The sequence below is a fragment of the Dromaius novaehollandiae genome, chromosome 27 (genome assembly GCF_036370855.1).
Source record: "Dromaius novaehollandiae isolate bDroNov1 chromosome 27, bDroNov1.hap1, whole genome shotgun sequence".
Taxonomy (NCBI): Eukaryota; Metazoa; Chordata; class Aves; order Casuariiformes; family Dromaiidae; genus Dromaius; species Dromaius novaehollandiae.
The window spans coordinates 2440125-2460452 of NC_088124.1; the positions used below are offsets into that span (position 1 = coordinate 2440125).

Sequence of the window (20328 nt, forward strand, 5' to 3'; positions counted from 1 at the left end):
TCCTGCTCCGCGGTGGCCCCGGGGCAGGTGGGAGGCTGGGGGGCTGCGTGGGGGTCGCGACCCCCCCCCAACAGCGCCCGGGGGGGGGTTCAGCCCCCTTCACCCCAAATATGGCCCCCTTTTATGGCTGGGCTTGGGAATCGGGTCCCCCGGGCAGTGACACCCACCTTTCCCAGCCCAGCACCCCAAACTGGGAGCTGTGGTGAGGGGTGCTGGTGTCCCACCGGTTTCACTGGATTTCCCCGGGTGCTGCCTGCGGCAGCCGCTCCCGGACGCCTGGGCCCTCGGCAGGCGTGCCGAGCAGCGCCGAGGCCGGCCCGCAGGAAGCAAAGTCCCCGCGGCGACAGCGCTGCGCCCCTTCGGGCACTCATTAACCCGGCCGCGGTGCCCGGCTGCACGGGGCTATTTAACCAGGCATCATTCCCCCCCCCAAAAAATTAATACCGATTAATACCCCCCCTCCAAGCCCCAAATGGGGCCGTGCATCCTCGCTCGCGCGCCAAGCTCTGGGACCCCAGCGGGGGCCCAGCCGTGCCTCAGTTTCCCCGCCGGCACCGCACGGGTGGGCGTCCGCGGGGCGACGTCAGGCCGGAGGAATTCATTTTCTCGGCTTTTTTTCATTTTTTCTCCCCCCCCCCCCCCCCCGGCAGGGAGCGAGCACAGGGTGGGGTGCTCACGCCTGAACATCTGCTGCTGGCTCGCGCCGCTGGCCCGGGCCCCCGGGCCGCCCAAGCCGCCCGCCCCGCAGCCGCCCGCCTTGTTTACCGCCGCCCGCGGGCTCCCTTTTTGCAGCAGTGGTGGGGGGGCACCGGGCTTTGCACCCCCCCAACACCAAACCATTCCCCTCCCTCTCCCAGTGCTCCCAGTCACCCACTGGGCAAAGCTGGGCATTGCCGCGGTTGCCCAAACGTTTTGTCAGCAGGGCCCAAACCTTGGAAAAATGCATTTTTCAGATTATTTTTTGTGCCCCCCCCCGCAGGGCTTGGCTGAGTGGTTGGTGGCCCGGGACGCTGGCCCCCAGCCTCGGCTGCCCGCGGCGAGCTGGCCCTTGCCCGGGGCTTAGAAAGTCCCCGGGGGGGCCACAAGCAGCCTTGCAAAAAGCCGTAAACGGAATTAGAGGCTTTTTCCCTCTCCCTGGTCCCTATTTAAGGGCAGTGGTTGATGGGGGGGGGGGGGGGGGGGGGAGTGAGCGAGTCGCCGGCGGCGGGACTCGAACCCGCGGCCCCGGGAAGGGGGCGAGAGCCGCGGGCCCGGCCACGTCTGCGGCCCCCCCGAGCCGCTGCGCAGGGAGGAAGAGGCCGTTTCCAAGCAACCCAAACAAGCGGGATTTGGAGCAAAACCTGGGGGCTGGTTTTTTTCGCCAAGAGAAGGGAAAAGCGGGGCCGGGCTCGGGGTGTTGGAAATCGCCAGCGTCAAAATGAGCGGAAAGAGGGGGATTTGCCCCCAAACCGCAGCCCCGTTTTGCAGAGGAAATCTGCATCTTCCCCATCCGCGTCCCCCCCCTCCGCGAGGTTTTGACCCCGGTTGCATTTTGCAAAGCCGAGCTGGGGCGACGCTCGGTGCTGGCTCAGCCCTGGGCAGGATCAGGCCCTATTTTTTTGGGGGGGGGTTGGTGTTTGGGGGGGGGCATCGTGCCCTCGGCCGGTTCCTGGAAGCGCCGGTGACACATCGCTCGGGGCCAGGTGCCCCCGGAGGAGGCGGCCGCGGGGCCGGGAAGCGGCCGCGGCTCTCTGGGCTCCGGCCAGCGGTGCCGACCGCCGGCATGTCCCCGGCCTCGCCGGGCGGCCGCCCGGATCCGGCCCCACGTCAGCGAGGCGCAGCGGTTGCCCGGGACCTGCCGCCTAATTGCCGCGTCCCGGCCCCGCGGGGGCTGCGCGGGGGCCGCCTTAACCCCTCGCGGCCTGGGAACCCGCCGGCGGCCCCGGCCCGGAGGAACGGCACGGCCTTTGGCACCGGCCGCCGGGTCGGGATGTTCCTCGCGGCGATGCCCAGAAACACAACTCCTCCCTGCCCTCCGCGGGGACCGGGGGCTGGCGCCGATGTCCCCGTCGTCCCGGCGAGCGGTGGCAGCTGCTTCCCGCGCGGCAGCCGGGCCGATTTTGGGGGGAGACGGAGGGATGCTCGGCCGAGACCCCCCTGCCATCCCCGGCCGTTCCCCGCTCGCCCTCCCGCCGCGCAGGGCTGAGAAGGGTCGCTCTCATCACACCTCCCGGAGCCCCCACAGTGCAGCCACCTCGCGCTTCGCTCCGGCCACCAGGTCACACGCGGGGAGCAAGCGGCGGATGCTCCCGGGCTCCGTGGCCGGTCCGGGCGGCTTCGCGGTGCTTCCCGTCCGCCTGTCCGTCCGGCTGCCTCGGTGGCCTTGCTCTGACCGTCTCGGCATCGCCCGGAGCGAGCCGGGCTGGAGAGAGGCTCGTGCTCAGGATTCGGCCCCTTTCTAACGCCGCGGGGTGCAAAGCCAGGCCGGCGCCGGGGAGCCCCGGGGGTTTTTGCACCGGTACCCAGACGATGCTCCCTCCGGGGCCGCGTGACGGCAGCCGGCAGAGGCGCGGAAACCCTCCGCCCCCCCCGGCAGAGGTGGCCACGTCCCCCCCGGCGGCGGGCGGAGGTTGGCGGCGGAGCCGGGCCGCGGCGCGGGGATTTCCAGGGGCGGCGGGGAAGGAGAAGGGCGCCGGGGCCAGATGGGTTTGATTAGGGCCGAGGGAGGCAGGAGGATGAGCAGGTCGCAGCCCCGGTGGCGGAGCAGCTTCGAGATGCCGGGGGCTTTTCCAGCAGGTACATCCACCCCACGGCACCTTCCCGGGGTGCGACACCCCCAAACCCCCCCAGGCCGGGCGAGCCGAGGCCGGGGCAGGTTGTCCCCCTCGGCGCGGTGCTTCCTAAGAAACCGGCGCTTTCTCCCTCCAGGTCTTCCCCGGAGCCCCAGAGGGTGATTAAGGCGATGAATAAGGGCGCGCACGAGCCTCTGCCCCCCACGGATGGGAGCATATGACCATGAGCTGTTCAGGCCACCAGAAATATGGCCAAAAAAGGCTTGGGCTGCCTGTGCGCGGGCAACGTCACCTCGAGGTGCGCTAACGGCCTCGCTTCCGAAAAAGCATGGGGAACCTGCAGGACGGTGACTTGCCGGGCTGAGTCAAAGCTCCCGCTGTCCCGCGCTCGGCGGGACTCGGCCCCGGCCGCCGGGCTCTCCTCTCCGCCGGCCCGGCGTGCGCCGGGGAGCGTGCCGGAGATCACCCGCTTCCGGCACGGTGACACTTGTCCGAGAAGCGGAGGAGGAAATTGTGAAAGGGCCCCGGCGAGCGTCTGCGCGGAGAAGTGACTCGAGCCGGGCTGAGGAAAGCCCGCGGGAGGCGGGTCTGGGGGGTCCCTGGAGCGGGACCGGGGGGGCTTGACCCCCACGCCGCAGCCGATGGACCTTCAGCAGAAGGTCTCTTGGGCCCAATTTGTCCTTGGGGGCAGGAGGCGAAAGCTGGTTGCAATAAGGTGGAAGTGACAGGGGGAGATGGGAGGAGGAACAGGGACACGGAGACCTTTTGGCCCAAATCCCAACTCTTTCCAGGTGGGAACGCCGCTACAGTGTGTCACGGGGGTCCTAGTTCCCATGGGTTTTCACGCCCATGTTTCCACCCATGAGGTGGGACCTCCAGCATGTCCCAACACCCTCCCTTCCCGAGGTGGCCACGGATCCCGGCTCGGGATGGAGATGAAGGTCAGGTGGAAACTCGTGGCAGCGAGTCGCCTGGTGCCGCTTCCGGACCGGCGCGGTCGGGGGTTACCGGGCACGTGCAGCAGCTGAGCGGACACAAACGGCTGTGTTTCCTTGAAAGGCAGATATTTTCTGCCAGAAAACAGCATTCCATCAAGAAATACTTAGTACGGAAAATGCTTGACCTTTCCTGTTGTTTGACTTCCAGGGAATTTGGCCAGAGGATAAAAACCGTCCTCTCTCCTGGTTTCTTCAGGCCCGCGCGCTTTCTGCCGAGCGCTGGGAGAGAAGCGTGCTCGGCGGCTGGGAGTAGCCGTGACCAGCTGCCAACCTCCGAGGGGCTGAAGGACGTCCTGAAAACGTCCTGCGTAAGCTCTTGGAGAAGAGGCTCCGAATCTCCGAAGACTTGGATCCTCCCTCTCTTTTTCCCCCTGTTTCTTTGGCGCCTCTCCATGTCTCTTGCTATCTGCAAGTAGCATCTCGAGGAGGAATCTGGCAGAATTGGCTTCTTCCCGGGCTCGAAGCTCTCCGATGGCTGTGACGCTGATGGACGCTGAGGAAGAGCTGAAGGAAAAGCAAATCTGGGTGATTTCCCCAACGGTTTGGAAAATAGCAGTTTCCCAGGAGTTTCCTCACCTGCCTGGACTTCAACAGCCGACAGGGCTGGGACGAGGCTTTTGGGACCTGGCGTCCTCACCAAGTTCAGCCTCAACGTTACTGGTGATTGAAGAGGTCCGTGGGTCTCCCGCCGCCCCACGGCATCCGGTCGGCAGGCGAACGCCGTGGGAAAGCGGGATGCATCGCCCCAGCCCGGCGCGGGGACCGAAGCCGCCCGAGGAGCCCCGGCGGGCGGCGATGGGCTCGGGGGAGCCGGAGCGGCGGAGCGGAGATGGGACGGCGCTTGACGGGCTGCCAAGCGGGAGCGGAAAAGCCCCGCGTGCCTCGGCGAGGAGCAACAGCAGAGCGGAGCCTGGTCATCCGGCCGCTGCCGCTATCTTATCGCCGGGATGTGCAGGCGGCCCGGAGCAGAGGTGGCTCGCGGGGAAAGGGGACTCCCAGCCCGCCGGGAGAGCTGCAAGGGGGTTAACGCTCCGGCTGCCGGCCGGTTGGAGCAATCCCGTCGGCCCTGCCAAAACCGCCGCGCTTCCGCCCTCGCTGCCGGCACGCGGCCCCGGAGCGGCTGCCCGGAGCGGGAAGCGTCGATGGGAGGAAAAGTCCTCTCCGCGCCGTGCGTTTCGCAGCCTCGAGGGATTAACGGGGATCCAGCTGGAGCCGGGGCGCAGGTGGCGAGGCCGAAGCTCGCAGGAAAAGAGGCGCCCGCCCGCTCGGCCACCCTTCGCTTTCCTTTTTTATTATTACGGTTTTTCATTTCTGACTCATCCCGGGCTGCGGCCCGGAGCAATAAAAGGGGCACCCAAAAATGTCGTTTTTCGCAGGGATTTTGCACTGCCTAAACCTCGCGCACGTGGGCAGGGAAGCGACAGGGCACCAGGTCCCCGGGGCAGCCGGGGCCGCGGAGCCGCTTCTCCTTCCCCCCCCAGCTCATCCCTCAGGCGAAAGGAAGACGAAAACTTTCCTCTTTTCTTCCAAACCACAGCTGGTTTCCGCCTTGGAAAACTCCACGCTGGGAGGGCAGGATGCGGCCTCCCCTTAACCCCCCCCAGCAGGGAGGTCACAGCCTGCCTGCCCCTCGCAGGGCTCGCAGGGGGGTAGCCCAGCCCCAAAACCCCAGAGATTTGCCCCAAAACCCCGATGTGTCCAGCACCCCATGAAGCAGGACTTTTTCATGGCATTGATGGGAACGAAGGCGGGGGGGGGGGTGCTCTGGGGTAAGGGTGCTCCGAGGAGGAGGGTGCTCTGGGGTGAGGATGCTCCGGGGAGGAGGGTGCTTGGGATGGGGGTGCTCCGGGGCAACGGTGCTCCGGGGAGGAGGGTGCCCTGGGGAGGAGGCTGCTCCAGGGAGGAGGATGCTCGGGGCGAGGGTGCTCCGGGGTGAGGGTGCTCCAGGGAGGAGGATGCTCTGGTGAGGAGGGTGCTTGGGGCGAGGGTGCCCTGGGGTGAGGGTGCCCCGCAAAGGGGGGTGGCCCAGGCCATCTGGGTGGCCGGCGGGCTCTGACACGCCGAGCGGTTGCTTTTCCTCCCGGGAGCAGCTTCGGCGAGTTCCTCCTCCCCGTTGGCCACTGGAGCCGGCGCGTTGCTGGCCCCGGCCGGCCGCCAAAGCGGGGGGAAGAGGCAGTGGGCAGGTCCCTTTTCCTCCGGCTCCGGTCCACTCCGCCGGCCAAGCGTGACTCAGCAGCGAAGCCTCACTGGAATGTGCGAAAACTCAAGGAAATGGCCCCAAAGCAGCGGCCTTCCCCGGGCGGGGTGAGCTGCAGCCCCAGCCTGCCGCCCCGCTGCCCCAGTGCCCCGAAACGCAGCCCCCTGCCCCGAGCCAGCGGCACGTGCTGCCCCGTGGCTAGAGCCGCCCGTGGGGCCCAGGCGTCCGGGGACGGGTGTCCGGGCTGCTGGCACGAGCCGGGCCCCGAGCCGGCGGGAAGGCGACGAGCGGACGCGTCGCCCACGCCGGGGAGGCTGAGTTCATCCCCACCCCTGCACCCGGCTGCTCAGCACCCCCGGCCCGCGCCAGGCCGCAGCCGGGACGCCACGGGTGCAGGGCACCCCTCGCCCCGCGGGGCTGAGCACGGCTCCCCGGCGCGTTGCTTTGCCCCGGGGCGCAGGCGCTGGGCTGGTGCTCAGCACCAGGTGATGCTGAGCAGGCACCAGCTGCCAGGATGAGGCCCTGATGCAGCGGGGGATAAATTTGCCTCCCTGGCTCAGCTGATGGAGGGAAGGGTGTTGGTCTCCCGTCGTCTCCCGTCGTCTCCCGTCGTCTCCCGTCGTCTCCCGTCGTCTCCCGTCGTCTCCCGTCGTCTCCCGTCGTCTCCCGTCGTCTCCCGTCGTCTCCCTTTTTAGCTGGGCCAGTTCCCTGCTTTGGGCTCTTTTGGGGCGCCGCGGGGGGGACGGTGGGTTCGGAGCTGCCGTGCCTGCGGGCTTGGCTTTGGCATCGGGGCATCGGTGGTGGTGGGGGGCTCCGGCGATGCTTTCTCCCCCCTAAATGAAAGGATTTGGGTGGAAACGAAGGCTTCGCCCAGGGTTCCTGCTCGCCGCCTTGCGCCTCGGTTTCCCCAGCTGCCACCAGCCGCTGCAAGGGGGTTCGAGCATCTCGGGGCCGTCCGGAGCTGGGGCGATCCCTCACCCCCTGTGAGGAGGCAGCGGATTTCCCTCAGGATCCGGGGTGTTGTTATCCCAGGGACCCGGCAGCTTCGGAAACCTTGCCCGGAAAAAGAGCTTTTGCCCTGCGAACGGCTCCATTTTCCCTTTGAGCTGAGGCCAGGTGGGAAGGCGAAGCAGCCCTGTGCCATCGCTCCGGGGACTTTCCCAGGGGTTTTTTCATTCCTGAAGCAAACGGGGTCCTCGCAGGCGGCTCCATCCCCCCGGATACACAAGGCAGGGAGCCACGGAGCGAAGCCTCTGCCCCGGCGCCGAGCGCGGTTTTGGCTCTGCCGCCTGAACCTGCCGCTGGCCGGTGGCCCGGCGGCCTCGAGCAGCTCGACCTGCGACCGCGGCAGAACCGCCGGCATGAGCCCGAGACCCGGCCGCGGCTCTGCGCCGTCCCCACCTCCCTGGGCCCCGTCCCAGGGCTGCGTCATGCTCACGGGGAAGGGCTCTTTATTCTTTATTTTTCAATTTATTTTCCTCCTCCGAGGCTGGAATTTCCCTTCCTGCGCTCACCGTCGGGCTCGGCGATGCCGGTGCCGCGGCTCCAGCGGCCGCTCCCGGCCGAAGCCTCATCGTTCCCGCGGTTCCCGCGCTGCCTCGGCCCCGGGAACCTGGCGCCGGACGCCGAAACCACAAGCGGTTTCGATGTGTTTCCTGGCCTCGGCGGCACTTCCCCTGCCTGCCGCGGGGACCAGGAACTGGGGGGAGTCCGGGGGGGCCGCTCGCCGGCATGGAAAGAGTGAGCGGTGCTGGCGGCGGGTCGCCCGCGTGCTTTCCCCCAGGAAACAGCCCGGGCAAAGGTTGTTTTTTTTTAGATAAGATGCGTTTCTGCTTCTCCTTCCTCGCCGGGGGCACGTGGCACTGAGCTCAGCCCGGGCTGCCGGCCCCGCTGCTCGCCCGCGTCTCCCTTTGCGGCCTCGATCCCGCGGGATCTGCCGGAGCGGCGCCTCCGTCGCCGGCACGCGGGCGGCTGCGGATGCAAAATCAGCCCCAGATGTGGCCGAGCCGCCGAGCGGGGCCCGGCCAGGGTTCGGGGCCGGGAGCGACGGTGGCGGCAGGGGGGTTTCGCCCGCTGCCGGGGCCGTTTTGGGGGGCAGCTGGGACCTTTTGCAGCCTGGGGCTCCCCGGGGAGGGACGCGGGGGGGTTTTGCAAGGCGAAGCCTCGTCCAGGCCGTGCCGCGGCGCCGGGGCCGGTCGTGCAGGGCATGGAAAACCCTTGCGGCCGCTTGGAAACGGAGCCCGGCTGGGCGCCGACCGCACCGACCTCCAGATGCGACAGCGGCGGCCGGAGGGCGAAATTCCCCGGGATCATGTTTAACTGCGAACGCTGGGGGGGGGGATGAAACCGGGTCCGGCCCCGGCTCCGGGTGCCAGCGCCGGCCCCTTCCCCTTCCCTAGGGCTGCGAGCGGGATGGGGAGGGCTGTCCCCGACAGCCCAAACTGGGGGCCCTGGAGCATCTCGATTTATTTTTATTTAATTTTATTTTCAGCTTTTTAACCCCGCCGAGCTCCCGGGACAGCTTCACCAGGCGCCGCTGCGGCAGCATCTTTCTCCCCGCGGTTTCGAACGGGGCGTCCCACCGCGTCCCCCCCCCTCCGTCCCCGAGGCCGGACGATGGGTGGAGGCGCAGCAGCGCGGGCCAAGATTCGCTGTGTTTTTCTGGTAGCGGCTGAAGGTTGTTTTCCCTGTTCCCGGGATGATACAATGCTCTGGGCGTAGGTGCACGGCCCCGCTGCTGGGCACGGCCGGCCCCGCTTTTGGCCGCCGCCGGCTGAGGCCGGGCGCTCTCGGCACACGGGTGGCAGCGCCGCGAGAGCGTCGGGGTGGCTTTTCCCACTGGTGAAGGGCCGGGCCGGGCTGGCGAGGCGCTCACCCTTCGTTACACAACTGGCCCCTCTGCAATCGGTGACGAACGGCCAAAATCCGCGCGGTTTTTCAGCCCGGCGGCAGGTTAGGAAATAACGGGAGCGCCGCCAAAGGCGCAAAGCCCGGCGCAAACTCATCCACCTGCTCAGAGCAGCTTCGGAGCTGGCGTTTGGGGGAAAAGGAGGGGAAAAAGGGGAGGTGAAAGCATCCACTTGGAAAATCCGCCCGGAGGAGCAAAGCCGAGGCCGCCGGACCTGGAGTCGCCGGTGCCCCAAGCAAGCCTGAAACCCGGTTTTAGTAAAGCCGAGCTCATTGCAGACCGTTTCCAAGCTGAGCCGGCTCAGTTGCCCCATTGAGCCTTTACCCTAAATTTACGGTCTTTTGCACCGTGTTGCAAGGGGGGAGATGCGTCGAGCGATGGATGAGGCCGTCCGTGTGTCCGTCCGTCCCGCGGGCAGCTGGCTGGAGCGGCACGCTCCCTGGGGCAGCCGGGGCGGCAGGCGGGGACGGGCCCCCGCAGCGGGGCCAGTCGCTGATGTAAACAGCTAAAAAAGCATAAACAAGCGGCCCCGGCACGGAGGACAAACGGCCCCTGTGTTCGCCGGCGGCCCCCCGGCCCTCCCCGGCGCTCGGCACCCTGAGCCGCCCGGCGCGCCGCCTCCGAGCCTCCCGCGAGGCGTCCGGGCGTTGGAGCCCCTCGCGCCCGCTCGACACAGCAGTTTTTTTTTTTTTGGTTTGTTTTCTTGCTTTTTTGCTTTTTTGCCCTGGGCTGGCTCCATGCGGCGTCCCGGCCTCCGGCGGGTGCCCGTGGCAGGGTGCCCCCGCGGCGCCGGGCTTCCCTGGAGCGCTCCCAAGCCCTTTGCCCGCGCTTCCCCCGCTCCTGACTCAGAGTCACGCTCCCCCCCCCCGCGTCCCATTCCCCCCCCCGCCCCAGCCGCCTCCACCTGCGCCCAGCTGCTCCCGCCGCTGCCCCCGGAAAACCCGGCAGCCCCCCCGCCCCTGGCATCCCCCCCCCAGCAGGCGCCGGAGTGAGGGGCTGAGATTTACGGCGCTGGCGGTGGGGGGGACCCTCGGTGGCCGGATCCAGGGCTCTGCTAGCGAAAAAGCAGGGCCGCTCCGCCGCACGTGGCCGGATCCCGCGCTCCTCCCATGCCCGACCCGCCGGCGGATCCCCAAAAACGAGGGCCGGGGGGTTTCTCCGGCTTGCGGCCGTGGGGCTGCCCCCCCCCGCTGCATCCCGCGCCAAAATCCGGGTGCGGGGAAGGGCAGAGGCGAGCAGAGGGTGAACGCATCCCACGCTGCTGGTGAATCACCGGGGACGGAGCTGATGAAGTGCTCACAGCACTTTCCTGATGGAAATAACTTTCTCCGTGCCGCGGCAAGTCCCTGAGCCGTCGCCAGCCCCGGGGATCGCAGCGGGACTGGAGGTCACCAGCGCCAGCCCCGCTGTCACTGCTCTTAGCCGCGCTGCCAAATTCCACCCCCCATCCCGGCACCCCGAGTTTTGCACCGCCAAGAGCCGCCAGGCTCCCGGTGCCGCTCCCCCTCCGGGTGGCAGAAAGGGGGGGCCGAACTGCCCCCGATGTCGCTTCTATTTCGGCCCCGTGACTCAGGGATTTGGGCAGGTTTGGCCGGGAGGAGGGGCAGAGCCGGGCGCCTGCCAAGGCGGCGGAGCCGGCCGCGGCCCAGGCGCTCCCAGCGGGGACGGTCCCATGACTCTCGGCCCTGACACGTTTCCGGTCACCTAAAGGCGGGGGGGGGGGGGGCCAAGCGCGCTGCAGATAAGCGGGGAGCAGGGGAAAGGGCCCCCCCTCGGCTGGCGACGCTCGGCTCAGCTCCGTGCAAAAGCCCCGGCAGTTTCGGAGAGCGGCTCGGCGTTTCCGGCCCCACGGAGCCGCCGCCGGGGCTGGCAGCCCGCTCCGCTCGCCGCTTCCCCATTCGGGTGACGACGGCTTTGCGAGGAACCCGGTTGCCTCGTGGCGGCTGATCGCTACCGGTCGCCTCCAAGCAAACAGCAAACAAACAGGAAAGGCCCTGACAGCAGGGCCACGTGGCTCGGCGTGTCACGCAAGGGCCTTGTAACACCGGCGGCTTTTCTGGCCCGCTTTGGGTGGCAACACGGCCCCCGTGTGCAAAATTACCCCCCGTTCTGCCCCCGCGAGTGGGGCTCCCCGAGCTGGGGGACCGTGTGGGACCCTGCGTGCACGTGGAGCTGGTGGTGCACAGCCATGCACGCGGATCAGTTTGCACACGCGTGCATGTGGATGTGTTGATGCACACACGGATCCGTTCAGGCACACCCACGCACATGGGTCCGTCCATGCACACCTGGATCTGTTCACGCACACCCACGCAGACGGACCCATTCATGCACACACATGCACATGGATCCATTCATGCACACGTGGATCCATTCACGCACACCCACGCAAAGGGACCCATTCATTAACACACATGCACATGGACCCATTCATGCACACATGGATCCATTCATGCACATGTGGATCCATTCATGCACACCCACGCAGATGGCCCCACTCCTGCACACGCATGCACGTGGATCCGTGCACGCACACGCGGACGTGGTCACGCACACCCCCGCTCAGGGGTCCTCTCACACGCCTCCCGGCTGTGCACACTGTCTGCACACATCCCTGCCCGGCACCAGAAGCGGGAGAAGCGGCGCCAGGAGCCCAGAGCAGCCACCGCAAGGACATCCTGGGTTTTCCGATCTGCCTTGTCCCCTGGATGCCTCCATTCCTGCCCCGCTCGGGCCCGACGGCATGCACCGAAGCCACCATCCAGTGTGCCCTCGGGCATGCAGGCTCCCACCGCCCGGACGAGCGCGGCGCCCTGCGCGCCACCCCGGTCCCGACTCGCCTCCGACCCTCCGCACTGCAGGAATGTTGCTCGAGGGCCGTTCTGCTGCGGTGGATTGCAAACCGCGGGGGTTCGCGGCGCAGAGGCCGATTTACTGGCAGGAGCAGCCCTTTGGCTGCGAGGAACAGGGCATGTGCTGCGAAGAGGAAGGTTATTAAGCCAGTGCAGGATTTTCTGCAGGACAGCTTCTGGCGTGGGCTAGGATTAAGGCACAAAGTCGTTTTGCCCTTTGCCAAAAGGGAGTTTGGGACGCTGCGGGCAAAGCAGCTGCAAGGGGCCGACGTCGCAGCTCACGACGGAGGCGCAGCGCGGCAGCCAGCCCCGGCGGGAGGCAGCAGCCCCGGATCAAGGCACCGCTCTCGAGGGAAAAGGGATTTTTTTAAGGATGAGAACCGGGCCCGCATGGATAACGTGGCGCCGGCATGCAGCGGAGCAGATGCCCAGGCTGCGTAGGTGGGTTGCTGTGTGTCTTCGGGCGTGCGCTGCTGCGGGACCGCGCGTGTCGGCGATGGGCACATCCGCGCACGTCTTCACGGCCGCATGCACGCGTGGGGGGGGGGATGTGCAGGCATGTGTGTGTACTTATTTGTGCACAAATGTAGATATATGTAATGTATGTGCACACAGGGACAATCAAGTGGGGTGTGTGTGCATGGGGTATGTGTGCACGCACGTATGTGCACGGGGGCGGGTGTGAGCATGCACGGTGCATGTGCACATATGGGTGCACATGGGTGTGTGTGCAAGGGGGTGTGGGTGCCTGTATAGGTGTGTGTGCACACATGTAGGGCGTGTGTGCACACCTGTGCCCACAGATGTGCGTTGCGTGCATGCGTGCATGGGTGAGTGTGCCCAGGGGCACGCGTGCATGCGTGTTTGTGTGTGCGTGCACGGTGCATGTACCCATAGGTGTGCACGTGCTTGCGAGCATGCATGTGTGCACAGGCGCGGGTGCTCAGGGCTGTGCACGCATGCATGTGTGTGTGCCCGCAGACGTGCACACGCATGTGTTTGTGTGTGCGTGGGCACGCAGGTACACGCCGTGGCGGGGGGGTTGCATACGCAGTGCCTGGCGCTGCGAGTGCCGAGCGCCCGCCGAGCTGCACGGAGCCGAGCTGAGCTGAACCGAGCTGAGCAGAGCCGAGCTGAGCAGAGCCGAGCTGAGCAGAGCCGAGCTGAGCTGAACCGAGCTGAGCAGAGCTGAGCCGAGCTGAGCAGACCAGAGCTGAGCGGAGTGGAGCCCAGCCGAGCCGAGCCAAGCGGAGCCAAGTAGAGCTGAGCGGAGCCCAGCGGAGCGGAGCTGAACTGAGCCGAGTGGAACCGAGCCGAGCGGAGCTGAACTGAGCTGAACTGAACCGAGCTGAGCTGAACAGAGAGGAGCGGAGCCGAACTGAGCTGAGCTGAGCTGAACTGAGCCGAGCTGTGCCACGTCAAGTGGAGCGGAGTGGAGCCAAACTGAGCTGAGCTGAACTGAGCCAAACTGAGGTGAACCAAGCCGAGCTGAGCTGAACCAAGCCAAGCTGAGCTGTGCCGAGCCGAGCCAAGTGGAGCAGAGTGGAGCTGAGTGGAGCTGAACTGAGCTGAGCTGAACTGAGCCAAGCCGAGCCAAGCTGATCTGATCCGAACTGATCCAAACTGAGTGGATCTGAGCTGAGCCGAGCCGAACTGAGCTGATCCGATCTGAGCTGAGCCGAGCCGAACTGAGCTGATCCGATCTGAGCTGAGCTGAGCCTATCCGATGCGAACTGAGCCGAGCGGAGCGGAGCTGATTCGAGCCGAACTGAGCCGAACCGAGCTGAACTGAGCCGATCCGAACCGAGCCGAGCGGAGCCGATCTGAACCAAGCCGATCCGAAATGAGCGGAGCCAAACTGAGCCGGTCCGAACTGAGCCGAACCGAGCCGATGCGAGCCGAGCCGAGCCGAGCGAGCGGAGCCAAACTGAGCCGGTCCGAACTGAGCCGAACCGAGCCGAGCCGAGCGGAGCGGAGCCGAGCCGAGCGAGCGGAGCGGCGGGGCGGTGCTGGCTCGGCGCCAGCCCTTTCTCCTAAACCACGTGCTGCCCGGGCGCTGTATAAAAGCGAGCGCGGCGGCGGCGGCGGCTCAGCCCGGCTCTGCTCGCCGCCTCGTCCGCCCGGCGCCCGGCCCCGCCGCAGCCCCCATGCCCCGCCTCGGAGCCGAGGTACGGCGACCCCCCCCCCCCCCCCCCGCCGCCGCCGCCGCCGCCGCGCTGCCCCTCGCTCGCCGCCGCTGCCCGCGGGCACCGGGGCTGGGCCGGCCCCGGCCCCCCCCCGGCGCGGCCGCCGCTGCCACCTGGGGGCACACGGTCCTGGGGGGGGGGGGGGGGGTGACAGTCCCCAGCATGGGGGGGGGTACCTAGTTTTAGGGCGGTCAGGCCCCCAGCCTGGGGGGGCACCTGGTATTGGGGGGGTTTAGACCCCTAGCCGGGGGGGGCACCTGATACTGGGGGGGTTTAGGCCCCCAGCATGGGGGGGCACCTAATACTGGGGGAGAGTCAGGCACCTAGTGGGGGGGGACACTGAGCATCGAGGGGGGGGGCACCCAGTATGGGGGGGGTGTCAGGTGCTGGGCAAGGGGGGGCACCCAATATGAGAGGTTCTGAGCATGGGGGGGGCGTTGCACCCAGTGTGGGGGGCACCCAGTATTGGGGGGTGTCAGCCCCCCAGCATGGAGAGGGCACCCCACATGGGGACACTCAGTATTGGGGGGGGTGTCAGCCCCCCAGCATGGAGGAGGTACCCAGCTTGGGGGTCACCAGGAAGGGGGGTGCACCCAGTATGGATGCACCCAGTACTGGGAGGAGGTCAGGCCCCCAGTATGGGGGGGGGGCACTCCCCATGGGCCCCCCCAGCACAGGGGGTCGGGCAGTGCCCCGCGCGTCCTCGCCAGCCCCGGGGTGAGGCCGCAGCCAGCCGTGGCCGTGGCTCCGCGGTGGCCCCGCCGGCATCTGCTCTTTCACAAGATAGGAGAATTTTTGGGCTCCCTCCAAGGGAAATTCCCCCCCCTCCCCTTGCCCGGCACCGAGAGACTCTCTCGGCGCCGGAGCGGGGTTATCCCGCCGGAGCGCTTTGCCCCGTGATTTGGGCACCCATCGGGGCGGCACGCCGAGGCTGGGGGTCCGGAGGATGCTTTGGGGCGGGGGGGGGGGGGGGGGGGGCTCAGCGCCTCCGATTGCTCCCAAGAGCCGGGAAGGAGGGAAAAACCACCGGAGAGGCAGAATCGGTGCGGGAGAGGTCGGAGGCTGGAGCGCAGCCCCGCAAAGCGGAGGCACCCGCGGAGCTCGGGGCTGTGCCGGTCCCAGCGCGAGTCATGTCCGGGCTTGCGTGGGCCGAGCCGCGGCCCCGTGAATTCCCCGTTGCCCCGGCACTCCCGAAAAAACCCCGGAGCGGGGTCGGAAGTGGAGGGGGGGGTTGCTGTTGCGAGGCGATGCCGCGACCCGCCGCTGTCCCGCGCCCAGGTGTGCCTGCTCCGCTGCACCCTCCTCTCCTCCCTCCTCCTCCTCCTCGTCTGCAGCATCCATGAGACGGAGCAGAACAGCTACTGCCAGCAGATCATCACCCAGGACCACCTGGCCGAGCTGCAGGAGCTGGTGAGTGACCCCCCCGAGCACCCATGGGTGCAGCGGCCGGGGAGGGGCCGTGCTTTTTGCAAGGGGGGGCCGTGCCGAAATGTCGGCAGGGAGAAGGAGGAAGGCACGAGCCGGCCGGCGGGGCTGCGGCGCGAGGAGCGGGGACGGATGCACGGCCGGGAGCGGGGGGACGCGGCGATGCAGGGGTTAACGGCGAGGAATCCGGCTGCATTCCTGAGTCCAGCTGCTTGCCTGGAAGCCGGGCTGGCAACGGGGCTGGGGTGGGTGGCGGCGCGGGGGCCACGGCGCCTTCGCCCCCCCTCCACGCACCCGGGGGGCTCGGGGGCTGGCGGAGCCCTGGGGAAACGCCTGCTTCCCGCGCCGGCCGGCAGCCGCCCGCCCGCGGTCCTGATGCTCGGGGGAGAAAGCGAAACCGGGGATGCCGGGGGATGTTTGCATGCATTTACTTATTGTTATTGCCCCGGGGACACGTATGTCGCAGGTCGAGCTCAGCCTTTGGAGCGACGCTCGTCCTTTGGCTGCGGTGCACTTTGACTCTGCGCCGAGCTCCGGGGCCTCGCCGCTGCGCGTCAGCGTGCAAACCGCTGGCTCCGGCCTCACCGTGCCTCTTCCTCTTGAAACGCTTCGCTGCTTAAGGGCTGGCAGATGCTATTTTTCCAAGCTTGGCTTTTTCCGCCCTTCCTCGCGGCTCCTTGCACCCCCTTCTCGTGGTGCTCCCGGACGGGCGCCCATCAGGAGGGCCCCGGGTGCGAGGAAAAGCTGCGGTTTCCCTGCCGGAGGTTGCAGCCGTCTCTTCCTCCTGCATCGTGCCGGGGTGTTTGCGGAGAACCGGGCCCTCGCCGCGGGCCGGCCGGATAATGGAGCAATTGTTTCCAGGCCGGCGCTGCTCTCCTGGCAGCCGGCGCGCGCCTGGCCCGGGATGCGGGCCCGGAGCTGGGCTCCAAGCCCTGCAGGAGGGGGTTTTCAGGGGGGATGTTTTGGAGGTGTTTTGGAGGGTTTTCCCCATTTTCCGCAATCGGAAAATCACGGGACTTCGGCGTCGCACAAAGCACCGAGTTGGGGAAGCGTCTGCATGAGGAGGAGGAGGATGAAGCAGCGGGTGGGGGTGCAGTGTGGATGCATCTGCTCGGCTCCAGGCTTGTCGGGTGGGGGGGGGGGGGGTGGGGGGGAACAGCGGTGCTGGGACCGGCCGCGCTCGGCGCTGACTCCCCGCTCTGCCCTCGCAGGCCGACACCCAGATGCAGCACCCGGGCCGGGTCTCCTTCACCTTCATCGAGAAGATGCAGTTGGTGAGTGGCTCCTCTCCCGGCGCCGGCGAGGTGGAGGCGTCCCTATGGGGGTGCATCTCGCCCCCCCGTCTCCCTTTTACCGGTAACCCATCTCTCGTTTCGGGGGGGCTCTCCGCCCTGCAGGACGACCCCGTTTGCTACGTGAAAGCCGCCTTTCCGCTGCTGGGCGAGCTGCTGGCCAAGACGGAGTTCAAGGAGAACTCGTCCAACGGCCGCAGGCTGCAGATGGTGCGGCGCATGTACGGCCGCATCGACGAGAACGTGGACCCCTGCATCCGGGAGGAGGACGACGAGGAGAGACAGGTATGGCCGCGGCGATGCCGATCCGGCCCCTCGGCCGTGGTTTTTGCATGCCTTGTCCCAATGGGAAGGGGTGCCGGGTCCCGGCGGCGCCGCTGAGCCCCGCTCCGCCTGCAGCTCTCGCAGAAGTGCTCCCGGGAGTTCACCACGTCCCCCTACGAGATGCTGGCGCTGGTGAAGCAGTTCTTCCACGACCTCAGCCTGCTGCTGCAGGCCAAGGAGACCTTCGAGAAGGACTGCAGCCGCGTCTACCGGGAGAGGTGCCCCGCGCCCACCGGCTCCTCCCCGCCAGGTGAGACGCCGGGGCTTCGCCGCCGCGGGGGCTCGGCTGCACGGGGGCCGCTGCACGGCTGTGTGTCCCCGTTCGAGATGCCGTCTGCGTCCGTAGCTGTCTCCTGGCTGTGTGTTGGCGAGCTGTGTGTCTCCGTGCTGTGTGTCCGGGCCGGAGAAGGGGCCCTGGGAGGGATGGGAGCCTCTTTGGAGAGGTTTTTGGGCTGCAGCCTGCTCGGGGAGGACGCTGGCCTGCAATGAGAGAAGCCCCGTGGGCCACCGAGGAGGCATCTCCACCGGCCTGGCTGAAGGCATCTGGCTTAGCTTCCTCCCCGAAGCCCCAGGCATGGAGAAAGAGTCAGTCCCGGTGGCTGCCGCTGTTTGCCGGGCCGTGGTGCTTCAACTGCCGCTGTGCCTCAGTTTCCCCGGCCGGTGCATGGAGCTGAAGCACGAGCCCCCCCGCACCGTGTCTGCATGCGGCCGAGAAGACGGTGTTGGATCCCGCGGGGAGTTTCGGCAGGAGCCGAGTCTCGGATAACCTGTCGATTCGGGCTCGCCGGTGCCGTGCGTCCCGTGTCCGTGTCCCGCTCGCTTGCTCCCGCCTGCGCTCGCTCCTCCGGGGTTGCCGTGCCGCCGCTCACCCCACGGCCCTCTCTTCTCTGCTTCTTGCAGGTGTGGGGACAGATCCTGCCGCCGGGGGCCTGTCCCCTGCCCCCCCTTCCGCCACCCAGCCCTCCCTCGCCGTCCCCGTAGGCCGGGACGCGGCGCCCGGCGCCCTGGTCCCTTCCGCCGACGGCGGCCCCCCGGCTGGCACGGACGGGGGCTCGGGGAGCGAGGAGGCGGCGGGGGCCCCGGCGTCCCCGCTCCCCGCCGCGCAGCAGCCAGCCGCAGCCGTCGGCGCCGAAGGGCTTCCGCATCCGCCGGGCAGCGTCGGCCCGGCGCCGGAGGACGTCCCCGTCCCGCGCGGGGGTCCCCGGCCCCTGGCGCAGCCCCGCGTCTCCAGGACGGCCGAGGCGGCGCGGGGCTGGGGGCTCGACGGCCTGCGGCAGCCCCCGGGCGCCGGGGCCGGGCCCAGCGCTGACTCTCGCTTTGTCCCGGGCGCAGAGCAGCGCAGGAGGGAGCCCAAAGGCCGCCGGAGCCGCCGGGAGCCCCTCGCCTACGTCGCGGCCAGCGCCGTGGCCGTGCTGCTGGCCGTGGGCGGGCTGCTCTTCTACAAGTATAAATGCAGGGTAAGGGGCCCCCCCCCCCCCCTCCCCCAGGGTTGCATCCTGCACCCGAGCCGGGCGCGAGCCCCCCGGGGACGGGGTCTGCGCCGGCTTTGCTCCTGCCCTGCCTCAGTTTCCCCAGCTGCCTCTGGGGTTTGGGGCTGTGCAAGCGGTGGCGGGATGCCTGGGGCATTTTATTATTATTATTTATATATATTTTATACATATATATAATATTTTCTGCTCCTGGCTCAGGGCTGCCCCCCACGGGGTGCTGGGGATGGGGATGCTTTCACCCCCTCCCCCCCCCCACCCCCCAAGAAGCCCCTGGGGAAGCAGGCCGGCAGGGGATAGAGCTTCCCCCGGCTCATCCCTCTTTTCTTTCCTTTGCTTTTCCCCTGGCTCATCCCTCTTTCCTTTCCTCCCCCCCAGCTCATCCCTCTTTCCTTCTTCCCACTCCAGGTCCTGGAGCGGCGGCTGGACGAGAGGGAGCGGGACCCGGAGGAGCCGGAGAGAAGGTGGGTTTGTGGATGGGACCTGGGCTGGTTGGGTCCCCATGTGGGGGGGGGAGGCATTAGGGACCCCCCCAAACCTTGCCCCCCACTGCCTCCCCCCTCCTAATGCCGCTGTCACCCCCCCGCCTTGCAGGGCGCTGCAGGGAGCCCAGGGCTGTGCCGAGCTGGAGATGCAGCAGCTCTGAGGTGAGCATCCCACCGGGGGGGGGGGGGGGGGGGGGGGGGCCTTGATCCTGCCCCCAGCGGGAAATCCTGCAATGGGGCTCATTTATTTTCCTGGGGGGTTTTATGCATCCACCCCCCACTCCAGCCAGAGCCTCATCCCCCTCCTCCGTGTTTCTCCGCAGGGTCCCAGGCGGGACGTGATGCTCCTCGCCGGTCCCTCTGCCGCCTCCTTCGCTCTCCTCCCTTGCTCCGTGCCTGCGGCAAGAGACTGGGGGGGGAGGACCCCCCCCCAAAAAAAATCCCATTGGGAAAGGACAAATGGACGGCGCTGGCTCTGCAGGGCTCGGCAGCGGCTGGGGAGCCCCGGATGCACCGCGGGGACTCGGTTTGCTCCCAGTCCGGGGTGGGGGGGTTTCACCCCCCACCCCATGCATGGACACTGTGAATATTTAAAGCCCTGCAGCGGGGCCCAGGCGTGCCCCAGCTGTCCCCCCTCCCCCCCCCCACCAGGTACCGCGCTGGGCACCCGAGCCGGCCTTGGGCTGCGCGTGGCACCTTGGGGACCGTCACCCGCCTTGGATGTCTCTTAAAACAGCCGATAAATCCCTTCGTCGGCGGGAGTGTTCGAGGGGGGGCCACAGCCTGGCCTGGGGGGGCCAGTGCCCCGTGGCATTTTTGGGGCCGAGGGCGCCGGGGTCTCGCGGGGACTGGTCGGATGCGGCACCCGGAGCCCCTCGGCCCTGGCATTCCCAGCAGCGGGGATGAGGATGATGATGGTGGCGACGATGATGGTGACTCCAGCCCTCCAGGAAGAGCTGAGGTGGGGGCTGCGCCCCCGTGGAGGACTCGGCCCCCCCACTATGAACTTTGCCCTGTGCTGCTTTTAGCTTTTGAAGTATTATTTTTATACTGTGGGAAAATATGTGGATGGACCCATTTTTTTTTCTTTTTAAGAAAGCATTACTATTAATTTTTATATGCATATTTATGGGGTTTCCTGGGGGGGGGGCTGCCACTGGGAGCCCCCAGCACTTGCAGGAGCCCCCCGTGTTGCTGGGGCCGGTTCGCACTGCGCCTTCAACCTGTGTCGGAGTTATTTTGCCCTCGTTGTGGGGGTGTGCGTGTGTTTTTATACGGTGAGAGGTCAGAGTATTTTATACAAAGTCATTTAAAAAAGGAAAAAAAGTCTATTTAAAAAACAATAAATAGGAAACAGCTTGTATGTTTAATATTGTTAATAAACACGGCTGTGTAGCACTTTG

General features: G+C 67.5%; 1 protein-coding gene across 2 annotated transcripts; it reads left to right on the forward strand.

The window, feature by feature from the left end:
• The first annotated feature begins 13775 nt into the window (after positions 1-13775).
• On the forward strand, positions 13776-20328 carry CSF1 (colony stimulating factor 1). Of its 2 annotated transcripts, none has more exons than XM_064498065.1 (9): positions 13776-13894; positions 15191-15322; positions 16549-16611; positions 16735-16914; positions 17029-17203; positions 17854-18410; positions 18849-18904; positions 19035-19087; positions 19249-20328. In XM_064498065.1, exons 1-8 carry the CDS (start codon positions 13874-13876, stop codon positions 19084-19086), a joined length of 1236 nt encoding a protein of 411 aa, XP_064354135.1. In that variant the 5' UTR covers positions 13776-13873; the 3' UTR covers position 19087; positions 19249-20328. The 2 variants fall into 2 exon arrangements, with proteins under 2 accessions (XP_064354135.1, XP_064354136.1); XM_064498066.1 differs by having other exon boundaries at positions 13782-13894; positions 18286-18410.